The sequence below is a fragment of the Rissa tridactyla genome, chromosome 3 (assembly GCF_028500815.1).
Source record: "Rissa tridactyla isolate bRisTri1 chromosome 3, bRisTri1.patW.cur.20221130, whole genome shotgun sequence".
Classification (NCBI taxonomy): Eukaryota; Metazoa; Chordata; class Aves; order Charadriiformes; family Laridae; genus Rissa; species Rissa tridactyla.
This window is the reverse complement of record NC_071468.1, coordinates 44,631,600-44,653,795: the sequence shown is the minus strand read 5'-3', so window position 1 is coordinate 44,653,795 and position 22,196 is coordinate 44,631,600. Positions and strand designations below refer to the sequence as shown.

The 22,196-nt window shown below is 37.4% G+C and overlaps 1 protein-coding gene across 2 annotated transcripts in view; it reads right to left on the bottom strand.

The window, feature by feature from the left end:
• Window positions 1–22,196, bottom strand: part of ARID4B (AT-rich interaction domain 4B) — a 95,602-nt gene that overhangs the window by 36,885 nt on the left and 36,521 nt on the right. For both annotated transcript variants that reach the window (XM_054194113.1, XM_054194114.1), the window contains exons 6-11: window positions 18,228–18,307; window positions 15,758–15,849; window positions 12,875–13,013; window positions 9,014–9,093; window positions 7,575–7,648; window positions 6,614–6,759 (exon numbers count right to left, since the gene is read on the bottom strand). In XM_054194113.1, coding sequence (XP_054050088.1) covers window positions 6,614–6,759; window positions 7,575–7,648; window positions 9,014–9,093; window positions 12,875–13,013; window positions 15,758–15,849; window positions 18,228–18,307 — 611 coding nt within the window. The remainder of the gene's footprint in view (window positions 1–6,613; window positions 6,760–7,574; window positions 7,649–9,013; window positions 9,094–12,874; window positions 13,014–15,757; window positions 15,850–18,227; window positions 18,308–22,196) is intronic.

Genomic DNA, 22,196 nt, shown 5'->3' with positions numbered 1-22,196 from the left:
CTACCCTGAAGCAAGGAGACAAAACATATTGTCTTTAAAGTTATAGCAAGACAGTTGAGAAATCAATAGAAACAGAATACCATTATTAAACACAACAGAAGAAAAAAAAGAAAAAAAAAAAGAAAAAAAAAGAACAAACAAAAACCCAAAACCCCCACAACATCTGCTGAAGCTATTTAGTAAAGAGATGGATGGCTGGAAATAAGGTCAAGGAAGGCTGTAACTATTACCAGTGAGTAGGGTTTTCTCATTCTATACTTTCTCTTCTCCATTAAATGCACTTGGACGACATATCAGAGCAAACAGGCAAAAAATTAAGAACTGGTATTCACAATATGCTGAAACACTTGTCATTTAGGTATAATTATCAGCAGAAATGCAATGGAAGTATTCCACGGTCTTGCAAAAGCAATACAAGAGGAAAGTCTCTGCAAGAGGCATTACGCGACGAGCATCTATCTGATAACCCAGTATACCAACAGACCTCAGAGCAGGCAACTTCAATGAGCAGGAAGAACAGGCTGGGTAGAGAACTGCAATCAATATACTAGATACACCCTCGCAGGCTGGGGGCATCAGAAATCAGGCACATCTACCAATTAGCAAATAGCACCTAGGTATGAGGTGATGCTGCAGCCCTGCATATAGTACAGACAAACGCCTGGTTAAGAACATTCACATTTCACAGGCAAAGGTAGTAAAGGAAACACTGATAGCAAGCAAAAGATTCAGCTTGCAATTGTAAAACTTGAATGTGACCATAGAGAACAAATGACTTGAGAAGAATCACTACAATTTTGGAGTTTATTTTTGTTTGTTTTACTCTCACATGACAGGTACTTGGAAAGGGCTTTTACCATCACATGCTGGATCGTAGCAAAGAGATCATGAGCGCCTACTTGGGTTTCTCATGTTCCTCACTAACAAGAGAACACTTGCCATAACAAAATAGTCCCACACAGCATTTGGTGGTGGTGGCGGGGCAGTCATTGAACTAAATCTTCATGAAACCTAACAAAGATTTTAAGAAGGAATGTACGCTTTTTAAATACTAGGGGAACTAAAGTAAAGGATACTAGGGGAACTAAAGTAAAGGATACTAGGGGAACTAAAGTAAAGGATACTAGGGGAACTAAAGTAAAGGATACTAGGGGAACTAAAGTAAAGGATACTAGGGGAACTAAAGTAAAGGTGATGAACAGGCTGAATAAAACACTGTCACTACTTTCTCACCGTAAGATCCAATGCCTGAAGCGTACTCTTAAGTCTCAAACGCAATAATCCAAAGCAATGCCAGAATTGCAAGTGGATTGAAGCAGGCATATCATAATCTGTCATCTTTGCTTATTTCTAAATTAGACAACCACAGTGCTAGCAGGTCACTCTGCAGTTTCTGATGTATCTGTCCATGTCACAAAGGTAAAAGAAAGTGACTTATATGTACAATAATGAAATCCAGAAAAGCAGCAACATGCTTTTTGCAACATATAAAATTCACACAGTATTACAGCCCAGCACTAGAAGAGAGGGTCTTTTATCTACCATCAGATTTAGTAAAGGAAAGGAAGGCAGTTTTCCAGTCTCTTCCATTTCCGGGGGGGGAGAGAAAAAGGCAACACATCTTCTCTTCTTAAAGGAGAAGTAGAGAGAATTTGCATGAAAACTCCTACCTATATAGGACAGGAGCATCTATATACATATATGATATATTTATGTAGGAGCATCTATATATCTATAGGAGTGTGTGTAAATAGGATTAGAGCGTCTATATATGAAGCCTGCAATGACATATATAGGAGTTTTGTATTGGTCTGCTTTTGTTCTTGTTCATGGGTACCAGTGAGGGCTACCAGTGAAAATTTTTCCTGTCCTGGAAAGCACTAGAACAATTTGCAGGTGGATAACAAAGTCCCAAGAGCAGGCCCACAGGTCCTGACTGAGAAGAGATGCTGCTTGATAGCCAGGAGGTTACAGGCACAAACTAATAAATAAAAAAGAGATGAGGCTGCAGAAACTACTCAGAAGGGGGTGGACAGAAGGCATGCATGCCATTGAACCCCGAGGAGACAGAAGAAAAAAAAAGAAAAAAAAAATATTTTGCCTCTGTTTTAGAAACCTCATAGTTCAGCAGGTGACTGAAACATTGGATACTGGAGAAGAAATTATCACAAGAGATGTCACAGTAAATCCTCAAATATTTGCCTGAGATGAGATCTTCATATCTAGCACACAAAAATGCTAGCTTATACAACATCACAGGCAACTAAGAGGAGCTAGAGAGAAGATGTAAAAAGGGGTACAAGGTCAAATATTTACAAATGCTGTAGCTAGACTGTGAATTTTTCAACTAAAAGTAGCGAGGGAATGATGACTATATAAAGATTGTGTGCCAGCCTGCATAGGTACAAATCCATACACATTCATCATGCCCAAGAACCTGCTCTGAAAGTTCACGAATTGTGCTGAGCCCAAGGAAGTCCTCCTTGCTTCTCAAAATACTAAGCAGACTATAGCCCCTTGCAAAGTGGGCTTTATAACTTCTGATCAGAGCTGGATAGCCTCCTCTGAGCTTGAAGAAGAGGCAGAATCAACTCATGAGCATGGAGAGGTGGCAGCATTTTTACTTCACACCTTTGCAGTCTCCCAACAAATCTTAAAATAAAGAAATGAATGAATAAAAGATGGAACGCCATCTTCTAGTATGCCAGAGCCACAATCTCCAGGGAGGATGTACTGAGAGAAAGACCGTAAACCCATTTAAGACCCAAACCAGTTCAGTTTCTCCAATTACACTATTGTTAGAAATTTAAGTCTACTGCATTATTGGCACTTGCATAATAAATTAGAGAACAGCTCTCAAACCTTAGTGAGAGAAAAAGTGGTAATGGGCAGACAAAGATTTTGAAAACCACCAGAAGGTAGAGAGGAAGTAAAAGATTCAAAAGCCCCTCTTCCAGCCTCACAGCCAGCTGTAAAATAAAGTTTTTTTCTATTGATTTTCTTCTTTCCTCTTTGTCTTCATTTTTTTCTGGACAGGAGGCTGGGAGGAAAGAACAGGTAATCAGAAAACCAAGCCATGAGGTAGGGCTCCATACTTCCAGGAGAAAAGAGAAAAGAGTGGAAGAGGAGTGCATTGGTTAATGCCTTAACTGAAAGCTCTTTTGCTTCTTTACATCAGGGTAGCCAGAGAGATAACTTGTAGGGAAGCAATTTTTCAGTAGACCAGGATAAAAGAGAGCTACAAGAACTCAGATTTCTTGGTAATTATCTAAAGGTTTCAAAATCTCTCACTTTCCACCACTCCAAAACCAGTAAACTCCATTGTCTACAGCTAGAAGCAGGGAAAGAACAGTGCGAACTACTTGCAATATCTGCTTTACAAGGGGACCTACAGCTGTAGGCCTAGCACAGCAATTTGGGGACAGGAAAGGGTAAGGCAGAAGGGGAAGGAGGACAGGGTGACATAGGCACAAGGCAGGAGGAGACAACAGCAGAGCCATGCCAGCCTAGTTTGGTTTATTTTTCAAATATGTCAAGAACACAGGTCAGTAACAGTTTAGAGGTGGCTCCTCAGCTGGAGCTCCTGTGTAAAAGGCAGCAAACTTCTGTGGCTTGGAATTAGTGGTAAGTCATGGGTATGTACTGGGGTAACAGCTCTATAGCCAGGAGAAAAGTTTATCACCATTTATGTGAGCAGCTATTTACATTAGCATTATTTTAGCACGCACAGAACTCATTCCATGGCCACAAAGGGGAAAATAAATCAACACGGTCATATCATACAATAAAACAGATGCAAGACAACCTACGGAGGGAAACTACACCCTTCTGCACACTACAACACACTGCATTATTATAGAAAGGCAAACAACTGTTTATCTGCAGTGACAGTGAACTACAAACTGGAAACCCATCTGGGACATGACTGACACGTATGGAAAAAATCAGGAGGGCCAAAGCCCAGCTAGAACTAAACCTGGCTTCTGTTGTCAAGGACAACAAAAAAAGTTTCTATAAATCTATTAGCAATAAGAAGAGGACTAAGGATTATCTCTGTCCTCTAGTAGATGGGGCCGGCAACATAGTGACCAAGGATGAGGAAAAGGCTGAGGTACTTAATGAAGTCTTTGCCTCAGTCTTCAGCAGTAGGACCAGTTGTTCCCTGAGTACCCAGCCCCCTGAGATAGAAGACAGGGATGGGGAGCAGAATGAAGCCCCTGTAATCCAAAGGGAAACGGTGAGGGACCTGCTTCAGCACCTGGAGGTGCACAAATCTATGGGGCCAGATGGGATCCACCCAAGGGTATTGAAAGAGCTGGCGGAAGTGCTCGCCAGGCCACTTTGCATCATTTACGAGCAGTCCTGGACAACCGGGGAGGTCCCAGCTGACTGGAGGTTAGCAAATGTGACACCCATCCACAAGAAGGGCCGGAAGGAGGATCCGGGGAACTACAGGCCAGTCAGTCTGACCTCGGTGCCTGGAAAGGTCATGGAACAGATCCTCCTCAGTGCCATTACACGGCACATGCAGGAGAACAGGGTGATCAGGCCCAGTCAGCATGGGTTTGTGAAGGGCAGGTCATGCCTATCAAACCTAATATCCTTCTATGATAAGGTGACCCACTTAGTGGATGAGGGAAAAGCTGTGGATGTTATCTACTTGGATTTTTGCAAAGCTTTTGACGCTGTTTCCCACAGCATTCTCCTGGAGAAACTGGCTGCTCATGGCCTGGACAGGTGTACTCTTTGCTGGGTAAAAAACTGGCTGGATGGCCGTGCCCAGAGAGTGGTGGTAAATGGAGTTAAATCCAGTTGGTGTCCGGTCACAAGTGGTGTCCCCCAGGGCTCGGTGCTGGGGCCGGTCCTCTTTATCTCTTTATCCATTGATAAAGATCTCATCCAGATCTTTATCAATGATCTGGATGAAGGGATCAAATGCACCCTCAGTAAGTTCGCAGATGACACTAAACTGGGCGGGCGTGTTGATCTGCTTGAGGGTAGGTTGGCTCTGCAGAGGGATCTGGACAGGCTGGACCGATGGGCTGAGACCAATGGTATGAGGTTCAACAAGGCCAAGTGCCGGGTCCTGCACTTGGGTCACAACAACCCCATGCAGCGCTACAGGATTGGGGCAGAGTGGCTTGAAAGCAGCCCGGCAGAAAAGGACCTGGGGGTGTTGGTTGACAGCCAGCTGAATATGAGCCAGCAGTGTGCCCAGGTGGCCAAGAAGGCCAACAGCATCCTAGCCTGTACCAGGAATAGTGTGGTGAGCCGGACTAGGGAAGCGATCATCTCCCTGTACTCGGCACTGGTGAGGCCCCACCTCGAGTACTGCGTTCAGTTTTGGGCCCCTCGCTACAAGAGGGACATTGAGGTGTTTGGAGCGTGTCCAGAGAAGGGCTACAAAGCTGGTGAGGGGTCTGGAGGACAAACCTTATGAAGAACGACTGAGGGAGCTGGGCATGTTTAGCTTGGAGAAGAGGAGGCTGAGGGGAGACCTCATCACCCTCTACAACTACCTGAGAGGAGGTTGTAGAGAGATGGGGGCTGACCTCTTCTCCCTGGTGACAAGTGATAGGACGAGAGGAAACGGGTTCAAGTTCTGTCAGGGGAGGTTTAGATTGGATATTAGGAAACATTTTTTCACTGAAAGGGTTATTAAACATTGGAATAGGCTGCCCAGGGAGGTGGTGGATTCACCATCCCTGGAGGTGTTTAAAAAAAGGGTAGATGGGGCACTTAGGGACATGGTTTAGAAGTGGCTTTTGTCAGGGTAGGTTAAAGGTTGGACTCGATGATCTTAAAGGTCCCTTCCAACCTCAGCAATTCTATGATTCTATTCTATGACATTATAGCCCAGGAATTAATATTACCCTAAGAAACCCGAAGTTCTTCATAAGTAAAAAAAAAACCACAAAACTTTGCCTTCCAATACTGAAACAGCATTTGCAAAGTAAAGGACAGTCTGGATTTACATGCAGTTGCAAGACATAATTGGTGATGTTTTCAAAGCAAACAGAAAGAGATCTTTGTTTTAAAGTTATCAAAAATAATTTAAGCACCACATGTCCTTTTTCAGAAACACCTTAAACGTTTTTTTAGCTCTTCCCAGTCAGAAGACAGGCAGACCTGTAACAGCTAGCAGGTAAGTTCCATTTAGAAATACAAATACAAGTAAAGGGAACTTTTTTTCTTTTAGAAAAAACAATATGCATTGACAGCAGATGCCAATATTTACCCTTCTTCATCCTGCTCAGTCCCTAGTAGGTACCGCAACCCCTTCTGCCACTGCGTTATGATCAGCATGGGAAAGATTCTAAAACAGGATCTTCTTTTGAGTTTTCATTTCTATTTTTCACTAGTCCTTAATGACTCAGTCATTTGACTACATGTTTTTTGCTTAGTGACTCGAAGATATTTGTTAAGATTTTAAAGTTGATATATTCACGTTAACTGATTTTTATTGAATAATATTTTTGAAAGCTGAGGGGCAATAATGTTGCCTATGTTAACATGTTAAATGTTCCCAAATGTTAAGACCACCTACTTAAACATTACAGTCTTGCTAATTTTTATCAGCTGTGTATCTGTGCCCTGTACTAACTTCACTTGCCTCTTCCTCGCTGCTGTTGTCCTCTTTTTCTTTTTCATCCTCTTCCTCTTCTTCAGCTTCACTGCTGGAGCTGTCTTCTTTCAATTCTGTTTTCCAGTTACTAGGAACAGTTCTGTTTTTACGGAATTCAAGGGCTTGGTCAAAAGCTGTAAAAGGACCAGCATTTGTTAGCACAGCAGGAAGTATCAGTTTGACCAAATGTTTAAATCGAAAAGAAGAAGGGAAGACTGCTAATTAACAATTTTACCCCCAAAATTCAAAGAACGTCAACAACAATCCCGTGTTGTCCATCCTTATTTGTCTGGCCTAGTGTTCTCTGCACATCAAATTATTCAGAGCTATTATTAGGATTATTACCATGTTACTGTCTGTAGACACAAATAGGGATCTCCTATATTAGGGCACATGTGACAATTTAATTGAGAGAACCCCTATCCCACAGGTTTACACTGTGGTTTACATATATAGAACAGGAAAGAGGAGGAAGAAGAAATAAGCCCAAGCTAATTCTAACAGTTTGATCACACAAACTTAAACTTTCAAATGAATCCACAATTCCAGTTTCTTGAGGGTGCATAAAGGCAACTTCCTTATAACTATTAAGGGTACTATGGTGAGAATAACTCTATGAAGATCTAATGCAAAACGCTGAATAGGAAATAACCTAAAAAGCCAATGTACGCTGGATGATTATATCCTTTGTTTGGCATGTCTACATTTAAAACAAGTGCGGCAGAATGGTCATTTGCAGGTGGGATTTTTTTGGTTGGGGTTGTTTTTTTTTAAAACAAAAGTTCCTCTAGATTTTCAGAAGTGTTCTCCTTCAATATATTAAGCTACAGTAAAAGATCCTGTATTTCACCATTTTTAAGACATGAACCAATCTACCGTAAGTTTGTTCCAATTTACATAACAAAGTAAATACGTGCACATGTGTTTTCTCACAGACAGTTATTTTTACCTTGTTTTAACAAAGCGTCAGGCTTTGGTGAAGTTTCACTAATCTCCCGAACATCTTTTCTTGGCACAGAAACGCTAGATGATTTTACAGTGTAAAAAAGAAAAATAATATTTTTAAATATTTTAAAGCCAAATTAACAGTGTAATACAGAGCTGTCACTAAGACTATAACACACTTACTAAACATACAGAAGAAGCATATGAATTATATCTTGATATTTCTATAGTGTTAGTCTGGTACAGTATTAGTCAGCTAGTGGATTATAAACAAAACGTCTACATTAATTTGGTTAGATCACCCATATGCATTCACTGCATATTAAAGAAAGCATTCTTCTTGCACTAATAGGTAGTTTCTGGAATCTCCCAAATACATACTACTTAACAAAAACCTTGTGTTAATTCAGCAAGTAACTATTCACTCACAAACAGCAAAACCCTGCCTTGCTTAAAACATACATGAGTATTAGTATAAACTGTCAGTATGAAATGAAAGACTTCCAAATTGAAAGAACAAATCACTTTTTAATTTCTACTGTGGCTATATCCAGGGAAGCAAATCTGAACTGCAGATTTGGGGGGTGGGAGGTATGTGCTTGTGTGGGCACATGCTTATGTGTGTTTCTCCAGTGACGTGTATTGATGCCTGAATAACTATCAAATGGTAAAGCAATACATCAGACTTAGTAAGTAATTAAACTGTTAAATATTTCAATATCCTTTCTGCAAAAGCATTGTTAAATTGAACCAAGCACAATAAATAGCTGCAACTTTTTAAACTAAAACTAAAACCTAGAAAAAAGAATTCTATTGTCATCCATCAACTCCCCTGCCCCGACCAACATGAGTTTAAGAACACAAAGCTCCTTATTCTATCACAAATACCATACAGCCTGGTTTTCTACGTTTCTCTATTTTCGTTCCTACTTCAAGTAGTACTACAGCTCTTTTCAAAGAACATGATAATATGCAGTTGTAGCCTAGACTGAGATAAACATATGCCTTACTACCTCAGAAAAAGAATTTCTGTGTGTGCATGTGGTGTACGTGCATGCACACCCACCCCCACCCACCCCTTTCTATAGCTGGATAAGCTTATGGCCACATGTCTGGAAAGCAGTGCTCTATTCCAGCCAGAGCTGGAAAGACTCTCAGGGCCATTCTCAAAGTCATGAAATACTGCTTTGTTTGCCATCACTGTAACAATGGAATTAAAACTAAGACAAGACAGATTTATGCATCCCATTATTAATAATAACAAAGCTCAAGGCTAATTTCATCACAATGTAGGCTAAAAGTTTTCTGAACATTAGAAAAATCTTGGCAGAAACTTACTGAGCTTAGTGATGTTATTAATGCTTTACCCAGCACATCTCATACTATATTTCACCTGACTGGTACAGATTTCATTCTATTATCAGTCTCTACATTCCTACTCACAATTTGCCATCCTTGAAAGAGCGAACGAGAATATTGTCTTTTTTCACTGCAATATCATCACTACAATCTGGACAAACCACCTGCAAAGACAGTACAAATACGAAGTTTAGAGAGAAGAAATAAAAACAAGAGAGTAATAGTATATACCAATGCTTCTCAAAAACCTCTTGAGCTCATTCCTCTTCAACACCACTGACATGAGAGCAACTGAGATCCCTCAAAACACAGGAGTGATGACCTCCTGAAATTACTGAATGTATGAGTTCATGCTTGCTTCCTGGAGGGAACTGACAGCTGCTGCCAGAGACATAAGTAAGAACAGCATTCTTGCAAAAGTTAAGTACCTGTCATGCTGCTACAGCTTATTCTACTCCTCATCCTAAAAAGACAGAACTTCCACCAAGTACTGCCACCTGAGTTAGGGACCTCTTCTGAAAAACTTCCAGAAATTGCAAGGATGCAATCACACACATTTTCAAAAACAAAGGCATACAGGATTTATGAAATGCAATTTTATAATGGATGATTCGTAAGTTACCTACCTAGGAGAGTGCCTCCAGTACCAGTATTATGATAGGTTCTTTAATTCAAGAAGTAGACTAATCAAGTTTATCACTGAGACAACATATTAATTATTTGTTGCAATTTTAAAAGCTATTCAAGTCTTGTTAAACCAGTATACAAGTCACTAGTTAAAAAACTGCATTAATTTAATTTTTAAAGTACATATTAAATTTCCAGAGTTACAGAACAGAAAAGCAACCCTCTCCATCGCTCATCTCTCTTCTTTCACAACATGTGTAGTTCCCTGAAAGTTAAGAAAATTCTGGCTCCTATGAAACCTCAAGGAGCAGCAAATGACTGCAGCCCTAATTTAGCCCTGCTAAATACCTCTTCTCTTATACCAACTGCTTTCAGTCTTACTTTTTCCACCAAACTCACAAAGATACTGCATGACAAACATTGTTCTTCCTCCTTACATAGGTCACCAGACATGTAGCATTTTAGAAGGTAAAGCCAAAAGCTCCACCTGATTTGGAAACAGAGTTGTTGTGTATCACAGAGCATAGGCTAAACATGTTTCTCAAGAAAAATAAAACTTAACAGCCTAAGTCTCTAAATTCAATGCATTGTGCAGTCTCCAAAGAAATTACTTCACAAAACTACAACTTACTAATTAAAATGCAGTTTGAGATATAGTTTGCAACAGTGTTTTAATATCAGGGTGAAAGACGGTGATTATCCCCCTATTTGAAACAGACAGGTGCAATCTCCTAGCTCTGTAAAGATGGAGAAAGGCCCTTCTGGTTTTAGCTATTGGTTTTCCAGAAGCATCAAGATTTTAGCAGCCAGAAATCCATTCAGAGGCTGGAAAACAGCTTACCACAATCTCATCTAGTGTCTTTAGATCAAGCAACATCACTTCAATTTTGCCTGAATCAAGTTTTCTTGATTTCCTAGCAAAACAAACTCCACTAGAGTCACAGGAGGACAAGAGAGATGATCCTATGTAAACTCAATTTTCTGAAAATGCTGCAAGCAGATTTCCTCACTGCACCTTCCAAAAGCCTTTAAGTACACATTAAAACTAAGCAATGTTATAAGGCTTACTAAATCACAATCTCTGACATAAGGAGCAATGGCCAGGCCTTTTTACAATTACAATTAGCCATTGCTCTCAACCCACCCACCCTCCCCAAAAAAACGCAACACAACAAAACCAAACCAAACCAACAAAAAAACCAGCCAAACGAAACAGAACAAAACAAACAAACAAAAAAAACTGAAGAAACACCACACCCCATGAATGTAGGATTAAAACAATGTAGTCAATCACTGAGTCCTCAGAATAATTTTTACAAAATTTAGACAGTTTTACATTTATAAGTGCCAGGCTATCTGGTTATAGGACTGATATCCAAAGTAATCAGTTTCAACAACTAATCTTAACTGTTATTTGCTGTAAAGGCTTAGACTAATCCCTGAACTTCTTTTCACATAATATACTTGCACAATGTGCTTTGTGCTTATACACAAAGTGTATCTGTACACAATATAGATAATAAAAAAGTAATTCTGGGATACAAATTCTTCAGCATATTAAACTTGAATTTTCATTTTATTATTCATAATTACAATTAGCATAATATAAAGTTAAAGCAAAAATTATCAGTAATAAGATAAAATGACTGTTGATATAATAGATGCAACTTGCTTACAAGGTAAAAGAATGGAGAGGCACAGCTACAGGAGAAGGGATTAAAAAAAAAGCAAGCTATTTGGTGCATAAATCTATTCTTTGGCACAACCTTTCAGGTTAAATGCAATATGTTTATTTGCAGAGCTATAAACCTGATTACTAAAATAACAGTTAATCTAGGATAAGCTATTTCAGAGTTAACGAGCTCCACCCTCAAACTTTATCCCCCTACTGCTTCTCATTCACTGCAGGAAGCTTTCCATGAAGAATGAGCTATTCCGATCTCCAAACAAAAGGCAAAGAAATAACAGCCTGTATCTTTAATACAACTTGAGAGCATAAGCAACAATTCAGTTAATCTTCAAGGTCTGACCCACAGCTACCCCAAGCAACACTACATTAGTCACATACAAGTCCAATACCTTACAGAAAGGCTGCCACAGAAACTGCTATCTGTCGTGTGCATGACCAGAAGGGCTAACCCAGCAGCGTGACATAAAATAGCCCAAACCAGTCTAACTGACCACTTCTCAGAGCACAACTGTGAGGTTGGCAATATTACATAAATCTTGATGACAGCTTTCAATAAAGAAATAGCTCTATTTTCTTATCTATTACTGAAAACCTCTCTTAAAGCTATCTGTCATTAACATGGTGTCTCCTTGCTGTATATTCCACCCTCTCCCTTCTTGAAAAAAAGACTTCCATGACATATTCTCTATCATTTTCTTTCCAAAAGAAGTCCTGCTGGAAAGCTGCTGGACTGCATTACACGACACAGGAGGTGACAAGTAAAAAGTTGCAACTGTGAGCTACTGTACACATTAAGAACAGTTAAATGTTACTGTATGGAGTCTTTCCAAAAGCAGACCACTATTCTTCCTGAAACTAGATGTTTTAAGCTTTCATTGACAGGGAGAAATGATTCAAATATTTACTACTAATAATAAAATAAAAATTAAAAAGCATGGTACTAGACAGCACCACATATAGAAGTATGTTAATTTCCAAATGTATTAGTCAGTCTATATGCAATCCTTAAGACTAACAGTGATATTTTGTTACAAGTTGATTTGTAAAAAAGTTACTTTAAACCAGAATAAAGAAAGAAAATATTTGTACTAAAAGACTATAATGTTATTTTAAAGGAAATTTATTGGCAATTCTCTACTAACTGCCATAGCAACAAAAAAACTCCAAACATTTGATTTTATTCTCAAGCGTGTTTATATTGAACCTAGAAAAATAATATCTATGTAATCACTAAGCTTCCCCTCTCTTTGTACTTCATTATAATTTCTTCCTTGATAAAACTGGGTAGTTCAGAAAAATGACATGCTATAGCCTAGGAAAAAAGCCCTGAAATTTTAGTTCAATGGTACTACACACACTGTTGAGGTGGAATTAGGTCAACAAGCTCTGGCTGTTTGGAAAACCTAAAGCCATGTCAGCAATCACTTTTTGTAAACAAATATATTTACACATATAATATTTCATTTGACTATTATGATATAGTCTGATTTGAAGAAACATTAAATTCTAATAAAAATATAGATTAATCCACCAAAAATTAAAAGCAAAACAAGAAAACAACCACTTTTCTTCAGTGCTTAGAAAATGAATGAAACTTTACAAAATTAAAATAAAGATGAAACTCTTACCAAGGCTGGAAACCACAGCGCTTTCTTTTTATCCACACTGAAGCAGTCCACGCACACAACTTTTCCTAATAACTCATCACTTTGTTTCCTATCATCTTCATCTTCATCGCTGGAAGAGGATGAAGATTCTTCTTCAGGACTAAACAACAGAGAAAGACTTAAAACTCAACTATTCAAAACTTGCCTGTTATAATTACAGGACATCCAAAGCCAATTGTCAAAGAGGCATAAGTAACAGTGACTTGAATTGCCTGTTAAGTGTTTCATGATAGAAATGAATAGACATATTTATAAAGATATTATAATAACAACTCAAACATTACAAACTCAGAAATGCACATTGTCCTAGTTTCAGTTGAGATAGGGTTTATTCTTTCTAGTGGTTGCTGTGTTTCAGATTTGGCATGAAAGGAATGTCAATAATGCATATTGGTTTAGTCAAGGGCTTTTTTCAGCCAATAAAATGGCCAATGGAAAATTCTGTACCATAGACATCATGCTTGGTATATAAATTGTGGTTGGCCAGGGTGAGTGTGTGTGTGTTGGCCAGGGGTGTGTGTAACCTGTGATGACTGCTCCAGCCTGGCTGGGAAATTAATTCACCATGCTGGTGAGAGTAACTTGTGTCTTGTATACTCTTTTACCATTACTATTATTATTATTGTTATTTTCCTTTGCTGTTATTGTTCTATTAAACCGTCTTTATTTCAACCCATGGGGTTTTTTACCCTTTCACCTCCTTTTCTCCCCCTTCTCCCTACCCTTCTGTGGGGGAAAAGAGGTGAGTGAGAGGCTGCATGGTCCTAGTTGCTGGCTGGGATTAAACCACTACACACATCTACATGTAATACATGCAAAATCCAAGCAAAACACCACCATGCATCCACATGGAGGAATAGAAATGCACTGTCAGGAGATGAAAAGAAAGTTGCCCTAGTGAAGCACTGCTCAAAAACTCTGTTGTAGTTGTAGTTTTGGACCAACATTAAGCTAAACTATTTTGTTTTTCCTCTTAATCTCTCTATGCTTTTACTTTAACAGCCATAGAAAATAAGAAGCTATTTTGAGAGAGGAATCATCTCTGAAGAAGAAACATCAGCTATGAAGATGAATAGCAAAGAGAAAAAGAAGTCTATTTATCCTGAAAGAGTTCTTTAAAGATGTGCAGTGAAGCATTTCAATGACTGCTTCAATTTCACATTGAATGAAGTGTTGGAATGTAAGTAGATAGGCAAAGGTGCAAATACATTTTGATTAAAAAAGGTTCTGGCTCTTTATTTTGACTGTTCCAGTACAAAGTTGCACCTGTTTTTAACCTTATGGGGGAGTCTAAATGTACAGAACTACTTCAACCAAGATTACCTGCAACTGATAAAAAAAAATAGAAATAAAAAATCAGCACTCCTGACTCTCTCTAGATATATTTTTACATTTTAATAGTCACTTTGAAGGTTAATTCTCAGAAAATACAGTGTGTTCAACGACAAGGAGCCGAATTTTAAAAGCTATCTTCCATTTTTCACATAACGACCTTTGATTACAAAGTTTGATATTAGCAGAAGACTCACAGTTAGCATTTGTGTAACAGAAGACAGCTAATGTACAGTCTTAGGTGAACTATGTTTCCTTTTCTCCACCCTAATTTTATGTCATCATTTGAAGAGCTGATAAAGCATTAGGTTTTTTTCCCCCCACATCCTTTTTATAAGTAGTGATTTCTTTTAAAATACAGTATTAAAGATGCTTTCTGGGGTTTGAGAATCTCTTGTGGGAAGAGAAAAACGTCAAGGACTAGAAAGCAAGACAGGACTATTTTAGAGAGACTGCAACCTAGCTCAGTTATACCACTATCTTTGCAATTTGTCTTTTCACTCATTTCATTCAGTACTAATCATAAGATAAAGTGTGTTGTTTCTGCCATAATAATGTCCGGTACAGTTAGGGAAACAGAGAAGACAACAACCAAGTCACAGACACCAAGGATGCTGCAATCGCATTCTCTGTGGTATATGCCATTGCTGTCCATCTTTTTCCTTCAATACATCACAAATTAGTAAATCAATAATTGACTAAATTCATAATACCTCTACATATACAGGACAATATTTATTTCAAGCTGTCAAAAAGATAGAGAGCATGAACGGGTAACCCAAGCCACACCACCTCAAGATTTAAAAACAAAAACCCAAAACCAAACATCCTGCCCTCCCCCAAAAATAACCACAAAAACAACTCCATGTACAAATATCAAAGAAGAAGAGTTGATGGAGTATTTAACACTGTTTTTCAACTTCACAACCAACAAGAATTTTGGCACCTAGGAAATCAAGTCACTACTCTTGAACTTTGTTTCTCTATCAATAAGCTTTGCTGCAAACCATAATACCGTTATCTTATTTCTAAAAGCTCTTCAGAGACCTTGCAGTGAGAAACTAAAGGTCTACATGAGGATTCTGGTAGCTTCTACAAAGATTTCCTATCAGCTGGACAAAGACTGCATTGCAATGGTTTTAGTTTGAGTCCAACACACTTATAATACTAATATTCTACTACAGAGAAGCTTCTGAACACAGCTTAAAAACACATTACCACTTGGTAAGCCACTTTCTTTTTTTATACTTAAAAAACAAAAACAAGAAAAAACCTCCTGCCTATACCTGGTACTACTCTAAACATTGATTACCTGAAGACTTCTTGTAATTCTTGCATGCAACAACACACGTAAAACTTGACTTTCAGTCTGAGTGCTAAACAACATTTTACATATAGCTTCCGGGTTTTTGAACAAGAGAAGCCTGGACTAATAAAATAATAAAACTCCGCACACACTGAAAGCTTCAGAATTGAATACAGACAACACAGATACAAAGATGTTAAACTTACATATGATTGGATCTCCTTCCTCTGTTTGTTTTCTTTCCTATAACAGGAGTCCCAAAGTGTTCAGGATTTGTGAGTGGAAGCTGATCTAATGTCTGTTGAAATAACAAAATAATATAGATACACATATAAAAAACCTGGCATAAGTTATTCTCCAAACCGTAACTTTGTATAATCTGGTTAAAGTAATTTTTGTCAGTAGAGAGACTTTCTCATTACAAAAGAAATACAGAAGTACAGCAGAGACATCACTGCTTTAAATTTAAAAAGTAATGTGGGGTTTTTTGAGTTTTCTTCCACACTTTCTCCCCACCTCCGAATAATTAACTTTTATCCAACACACATAGACAATTCTTCCCAGAAGTCCTGCCTTTGGACCATTCAAACACAGAGAATTAAGTATCAGGTATTCTGCTGACCTGAGATACTCCATCTCTACAGAACGGATTTCCTGCCTGTCCTATCATCAGACTGAACACCCAATCATCTATTTATAAATGAACAAAGGTCTCCTATGAAATGAAACTGCAAGATAACACAGTAGCAGCAAACATGACAAGTTAATTGTATTTTTGTTAGTAATTCATAATTTGATATGGCAGAGAAAGATTCTAAAACAATTTTAAAGAGGTTGCTATCAAATATCAATATATTTGAGAGGGTACTAATTCATACTATATTAACATCAGAACAAAAAGAGAAGGAGTGAAAGAAAGAACTTTCTCTGTTCAGGGAGAATGCTAAAGCATCAACAGAAGGACTTCACGGATATGCGGTATCTTCTTTCCCTAAAACTGCTGTTATCTGTTTAAATTATAAGCATTCCAAATTTGAAGGCTCCTTGTACACAGAGTTTTTTGTACAGGCACTTATTCTTGTTCTTTGAAAGAAGGCAAAAGCCTTCCAAAGTAAACATGGTCCTCTGAATTACACTTTTGAGTCATGTCTGAATTTTTAAATGTGAAACACCAACAAGAACCCCAAAAGTATTCCATGTCAGACAGAGCTGGACATACAGACAATAAAAGTGGCTTTTTAAATCTTAAAAGTAAATGCATGCTTACTTCCAAGTGTGGTGGACACCCTAAAAGATCCACACGCTTGGGAATTCAGAGATGAAGCTAAAGCAACATAAGAACAAGACAATCGTGTGGCACTGGTCTAATTACAGAAGAAACCAGAGATGCAATTTTCCCTGCTGAGTAGCTATGCAAACACGAGGTGATTAGAAATGCACAACATGCGTTTCATTGAGTGCTTGTGACAATGAATTGCATATTAGTGACTTTTGGCAAGACATCAAAAGCTAAGACAATAAGAATTGATGATAAAATACTAAGTAGGAGTCACCTGAATGTAAGGTTTCTTTGAATCTGACAAAATAATCTGAAAATACTCTTGTTCAGCCGAACAGGTCACAAAGCAATATATATAGACTAAAATTTTCAACTTGCTTACTATAAAGTAATACTTCTGAAGCCACATTAAAATAGTATTTATGGAACATAAGCAATTTAATTTTCAGGAGTGCTGATCATTAATAACAAAAAGATAATCAAAGGAACAACACCATTTTTAAAATTATGGTATTTATATCTGAATCCAGATTTAGGCATCTAATTAGGCCCTGCTTTTTACATGTATGTAATCCTGATTTAGGATTCTAGAAGGTATCTGAACCTTCACAAGAATGCAGTAAGCAGGCAACAAGCTCAGCTGACTACAATAATAAAGCGTATTTATGTAGAGCAAAAAACCACCTGTCTTCAGTAGCTTTCCAATAAGCGAACATGTTTACATAAATCTGCCCATCAGTCCAGACTGTCTTACATAATAAGAAGGAATAACCCTCATTCTGAAATTTCAGCTATTTGAAATTTGCTACAAACATCTACATACTTTTAATATGCAAGTCACCTTTAAGACATGAACCAGCTTCAAAATACTGGTAACTGTCTTCAAATTAACGGGTAACAGCAACTAATAGTTTGCCTTTTAAAAGAAAAGTACTGATCTTTCAAGTTTATCAGCTATTAAAATTTAGACTTGATCATCTACCTAAAATCCAGCAGAACTTAATTATGTCCAAAGATATACATTAATTTTTTCCATGTATCACGTTTTGATTTTTTTCCAATGAATACATACAGGTAATTTTTTTATATAAAACAAAGTAGTTGTGTGATCGCAGTCTTTTGAGTGACCTAGAATATATGGTTTTATGTGACCATTAATAACATAAAAATTGAAAATATGAAATGCTGATTTTGTTTCTTAACTTACACAATTTGGTGAAATTTACTTGTATTTCTTGATTTTAAAAAACAATAAGCCAGACCCCGTAGACTGTATTTTACATAATCCCCAGTTTTAGCAGCATGGATGTATATAACATACTGAAGACAGAGGTACTAAAAATATAAATTTTAAGTTTTTCTAAATGAAAAGTTGTATAAAAAAATTCTTAAGTTACCTCGCTTTCAGCAAAATGTCTTTCTCCTTTTAAACACAGCGAAGAGCGTCTAAGAGTCTTCTCATCACCATCATCAAACACTGTCAGCAGGTATGAAGAAAGGCAAGAAAAAAAAAATAAAAAAAATAAGGATATCAGTAAGTGACTGATTTAGGTGTCAGAAAGAATGAAATATATATTCCTGAAGCCAGTCCTTAAAACAAAGCTGTGCCTGGATACTGCTGGATATCCAGTAAAGCATTTGCACAGATCGACCAAATACACAAGCTGCTGTCTCACCACAGCTACTCCATCCTGGCATATGTTAAACGGAATATTAAGCAATCAATAGTTGAGCAGACAATTAATGGATCAGGACATAAAATTAACAATCAACACAAGCTAGAATTGAAAAACTATTCTTCAAGCATTTTCTATTTATACAGAACTTATTGGATAACCAGAATTCCTACAATATTCAAATGGAAGCTATGCTAACTATGAGGAAACATAAATGCATATTTTGAGAAAAAAGTTACAGTTTACTGTTATATGAAAGTTCAACATCTTTCTCTATTGACTTCATTCAACTATGCTATAAAACAACAGTGATATCAGCCTAAGGAAGATGACAATTGTTAAAGTGCAGACAATCATCAAAACCAGCTGTAGTGAGAGAACTGTGGAACTCCCAGTTTCCAGACTTTCCACTACCCCTACTATCACTAGGTCAACTGGAAACAAGTTCATAATACAGTTGGCTTCAGCTACATACTTTACCCTTTTGAATCCTGAAATGCAGCGCACGTATTCAAGGTGGGATCTTCAGAAGCTGGTAAACTGATCATGTAAAAAGTAAGGTTTTGTCAAGTCTTCTACAGGTACTTAACAGATGAAAACCTGGTGATGTGTTTTAACTCTTGGGCTATGCTTGCATTGTTCAGTGAGACAAGAACTGACCTCCTCTCCCTTCCCCAACAGTGATAACAATTATATTCTTGTCCCCACACTGCAGTGACCTTTAAGACTTTTGTGGGAAGGGAAATAACCCCAAGAGTAGATTCAAATATTACATTAAAAGTTAAAAGTTTCGGTAATTCCTTAACATGTCTCTTTCACCTTCCTTCAAATCTTCTCTTCTGCCCATCAACAGTACTGCCGAGCCTGATTCTGTCAGCCTCATCAGAATTCAATCATGTGGTACAAAACTAAAAATATGTAAACGCTTTCACAAACAGGAGTCAAAATAACAGTATTAGGAGAATGGCTGTAAACCGGCAAAAGATTCCTGGCAAGACTGGAGAGATTTCAACCATGTCTGACTTTCAGATAGTAGGTGCCATACTCTATTTTCAACATCTAGTAATTGAAATAAAAAAATACAAAAAGCAACAAGGTATATCAAAATTATTGATATAATTTGATATGAGATTTGATATGAGATTTATTTGATATGAAAGTAACTTTTACCTAGTTCTGACAAATTTTCATTTTAAGTTCAGTACTGTTGATGAACAAACTTCCCCTTGTGACTACCATTCGCCAGTCTGTGTTTTATAGTACAGTAATTGTTGAGTACTGTTTAGTGATAAAATTTCAGTTATAGATGCACATCTGTCACTTCAAAATTTGTTGAAAAGTATCAAAGGCAAGAACTGCACAAGAAAACACATAGATCTGGAGCTGCATCTCAAATGTTCCTAATTAAGCCCCCCCCCCAGTTAAATGAAGTAGAAGGCAGTAGGTTCCTAATTCAGTTTGTGTTAATTAACATAACAGTCCTCCTTACGTAATGAGAGATTAAAAATAAAAAAAAAAAAAAAATCTATCCACTTCAAGGGATAAGCTGACTACAACAGAGGTAAACCTATTCAGAGCTAGGCAGGTAGACACGTTATGTATCCTACATGGTAATCTGCTTGCGGCCTCTTCCTTGCCAGAGAGATTCTTAATCTTGTTCCATAACATTAACACATTCAGAGGAAAAGCTTCACCTTCCTGAAAGACTTGTATGGCCAGCATAGCACATACGGCTGTAATGCATATGATCTATATGAACATCCTCAAAACAACCTACTGATCTAATCAAACATCCTCAAAACAACCTACTGAACAGACATACAGGAGTGTAATGCATTTAAAAACACCTACTCTGAAACTGCACGGAAAAGGAGAAAAGAGGAAACTTAATGCAAATAAAACCACTTTGAATTCTGAGAAAAAGCAATGTAATGACGGAAAAAGTGCAGGTGAGGATAAGACTAGTTTTGAACATGCACAATTCTGCATATTTAGTAAAGCAAACAATCCTATGGTTGTTTTTTTTCCTTCACAGTAAACAAAGTTAAATGTTAACAATACCACTTAAATTTGATTAATTTATATGAATGACAAAAGAGTATCTGTTTACCAGGATTGGAATACTTTTGAGCTTTTTGAGGAATTTTTATAGGACAGGCAAATAAAGTACGGACACTTCATGTATTTATATAACTGTGCTATACAAATTTTAAAGGTTATACCAGTTGGGATTTTTTTAATTTAATTTAGTTCCTGTCTTCCTTTGGTAGGAAAGTAGTAGCATCAAACAAGACATATAAACAAAGTGATGTACAATTTCTATTGAAATAACACCTTATGAATATAAGACAGACAGGGATGCTCTTAAAGCAACCTTGTCCATACTTTAGTGATAAAAGAGTTCTCAAGCAGCTCCAAAACGGTTATTACTCTAAATTCTGCATGCTACTGCTGCAGTGGCATAAATGGTCTTAAATAACAACTTCTGGAAAGGTACTACTTAAGATCTATCTGTCCCTTCACAAAGTTTTTGACCAAATCATAGTAATTTTATTCACAAAATCATTAACAATACAAGTAAGTAGATACTTCTCAACAAGTGCTGGGACAACATTAGATAACTCTGCTGGTTAGGATGTGGCTAATTCTGAAATCTGATACATGGCAACTAACCCTTGAAGTTAGGACTTTCACTCAGATCTGCAAAGTCATCACTGTCTGTAAAGATAATTTCAGTCTCATTCCACTCACCCTCCTGACAAAGATTATTCTAATCATCCACTGCTAGAGTCACTTCTCTCTCAAACTGCATTACACAGCCAGCAGCTGCTTTACTTTTACTGATTCTGCAAGGTCAACATGCTTTTGTCCACTTTTATCTACAAAATATGGTTTTCAATCTCAACTCTTATATCTCCTCTTCCTAGTTCTCAAGTTCAGGATTTTTGATAGACATCTACTTTGATTTACAGACTGCGACTCCATGACACCTACCTTCAAAATTTAATCTGGATGGACTCCTATCTTACTCTTCTTGTGAACTGCTAATCATACACCTTCTCAGAAGCATAAACATATACATACAACATAGTTCTAACACTAGCTATACCATTTTGCTCTTAAAAGCTGTTGTATCTGATTAATTTCTACATTAATTACCAAAACATTATTTATAATGTTAATTCTTGTCTTTATACCTCATGTTTCACCCCATCCTCTCCTGGTCTCTCCTTTACTCATACATTCTACCTCTCTCCAAAAAGAAAATATATTTTCTGCAACACTTATCTGGAAGGTCTTATCTAAACTTGCAGCTCTTTTCCTTTCTAGAAGGACTATGACTAGGGAAGGTTAGTCTTTCCCTGGTTGTTCAACATCACTTCATCAATAACAACCCCAAGTATTTCAAAACAACGAAATCCTACTTAAGTATTGCAACTTGTGCTTTAAAAGCACTTCTTTTTCATTTTTAAGGAAGTATGACAGGATGCTTTGCTTCAGAATGTTTAGCAATAGTATATTTAATATCAGCAGTTACCAATTACAGAGCAATTCACTAGGTCTTTATTTGGGGTCCTAATTTTGCATTGTGAGGGGTACAGTTTCTTATAAAAACACAAAATAAGTAGTTTAGTTTGGGTTTCTTTTAATACAAACTTTGAATACCTAAGCATCTCCAAAGAACATCTG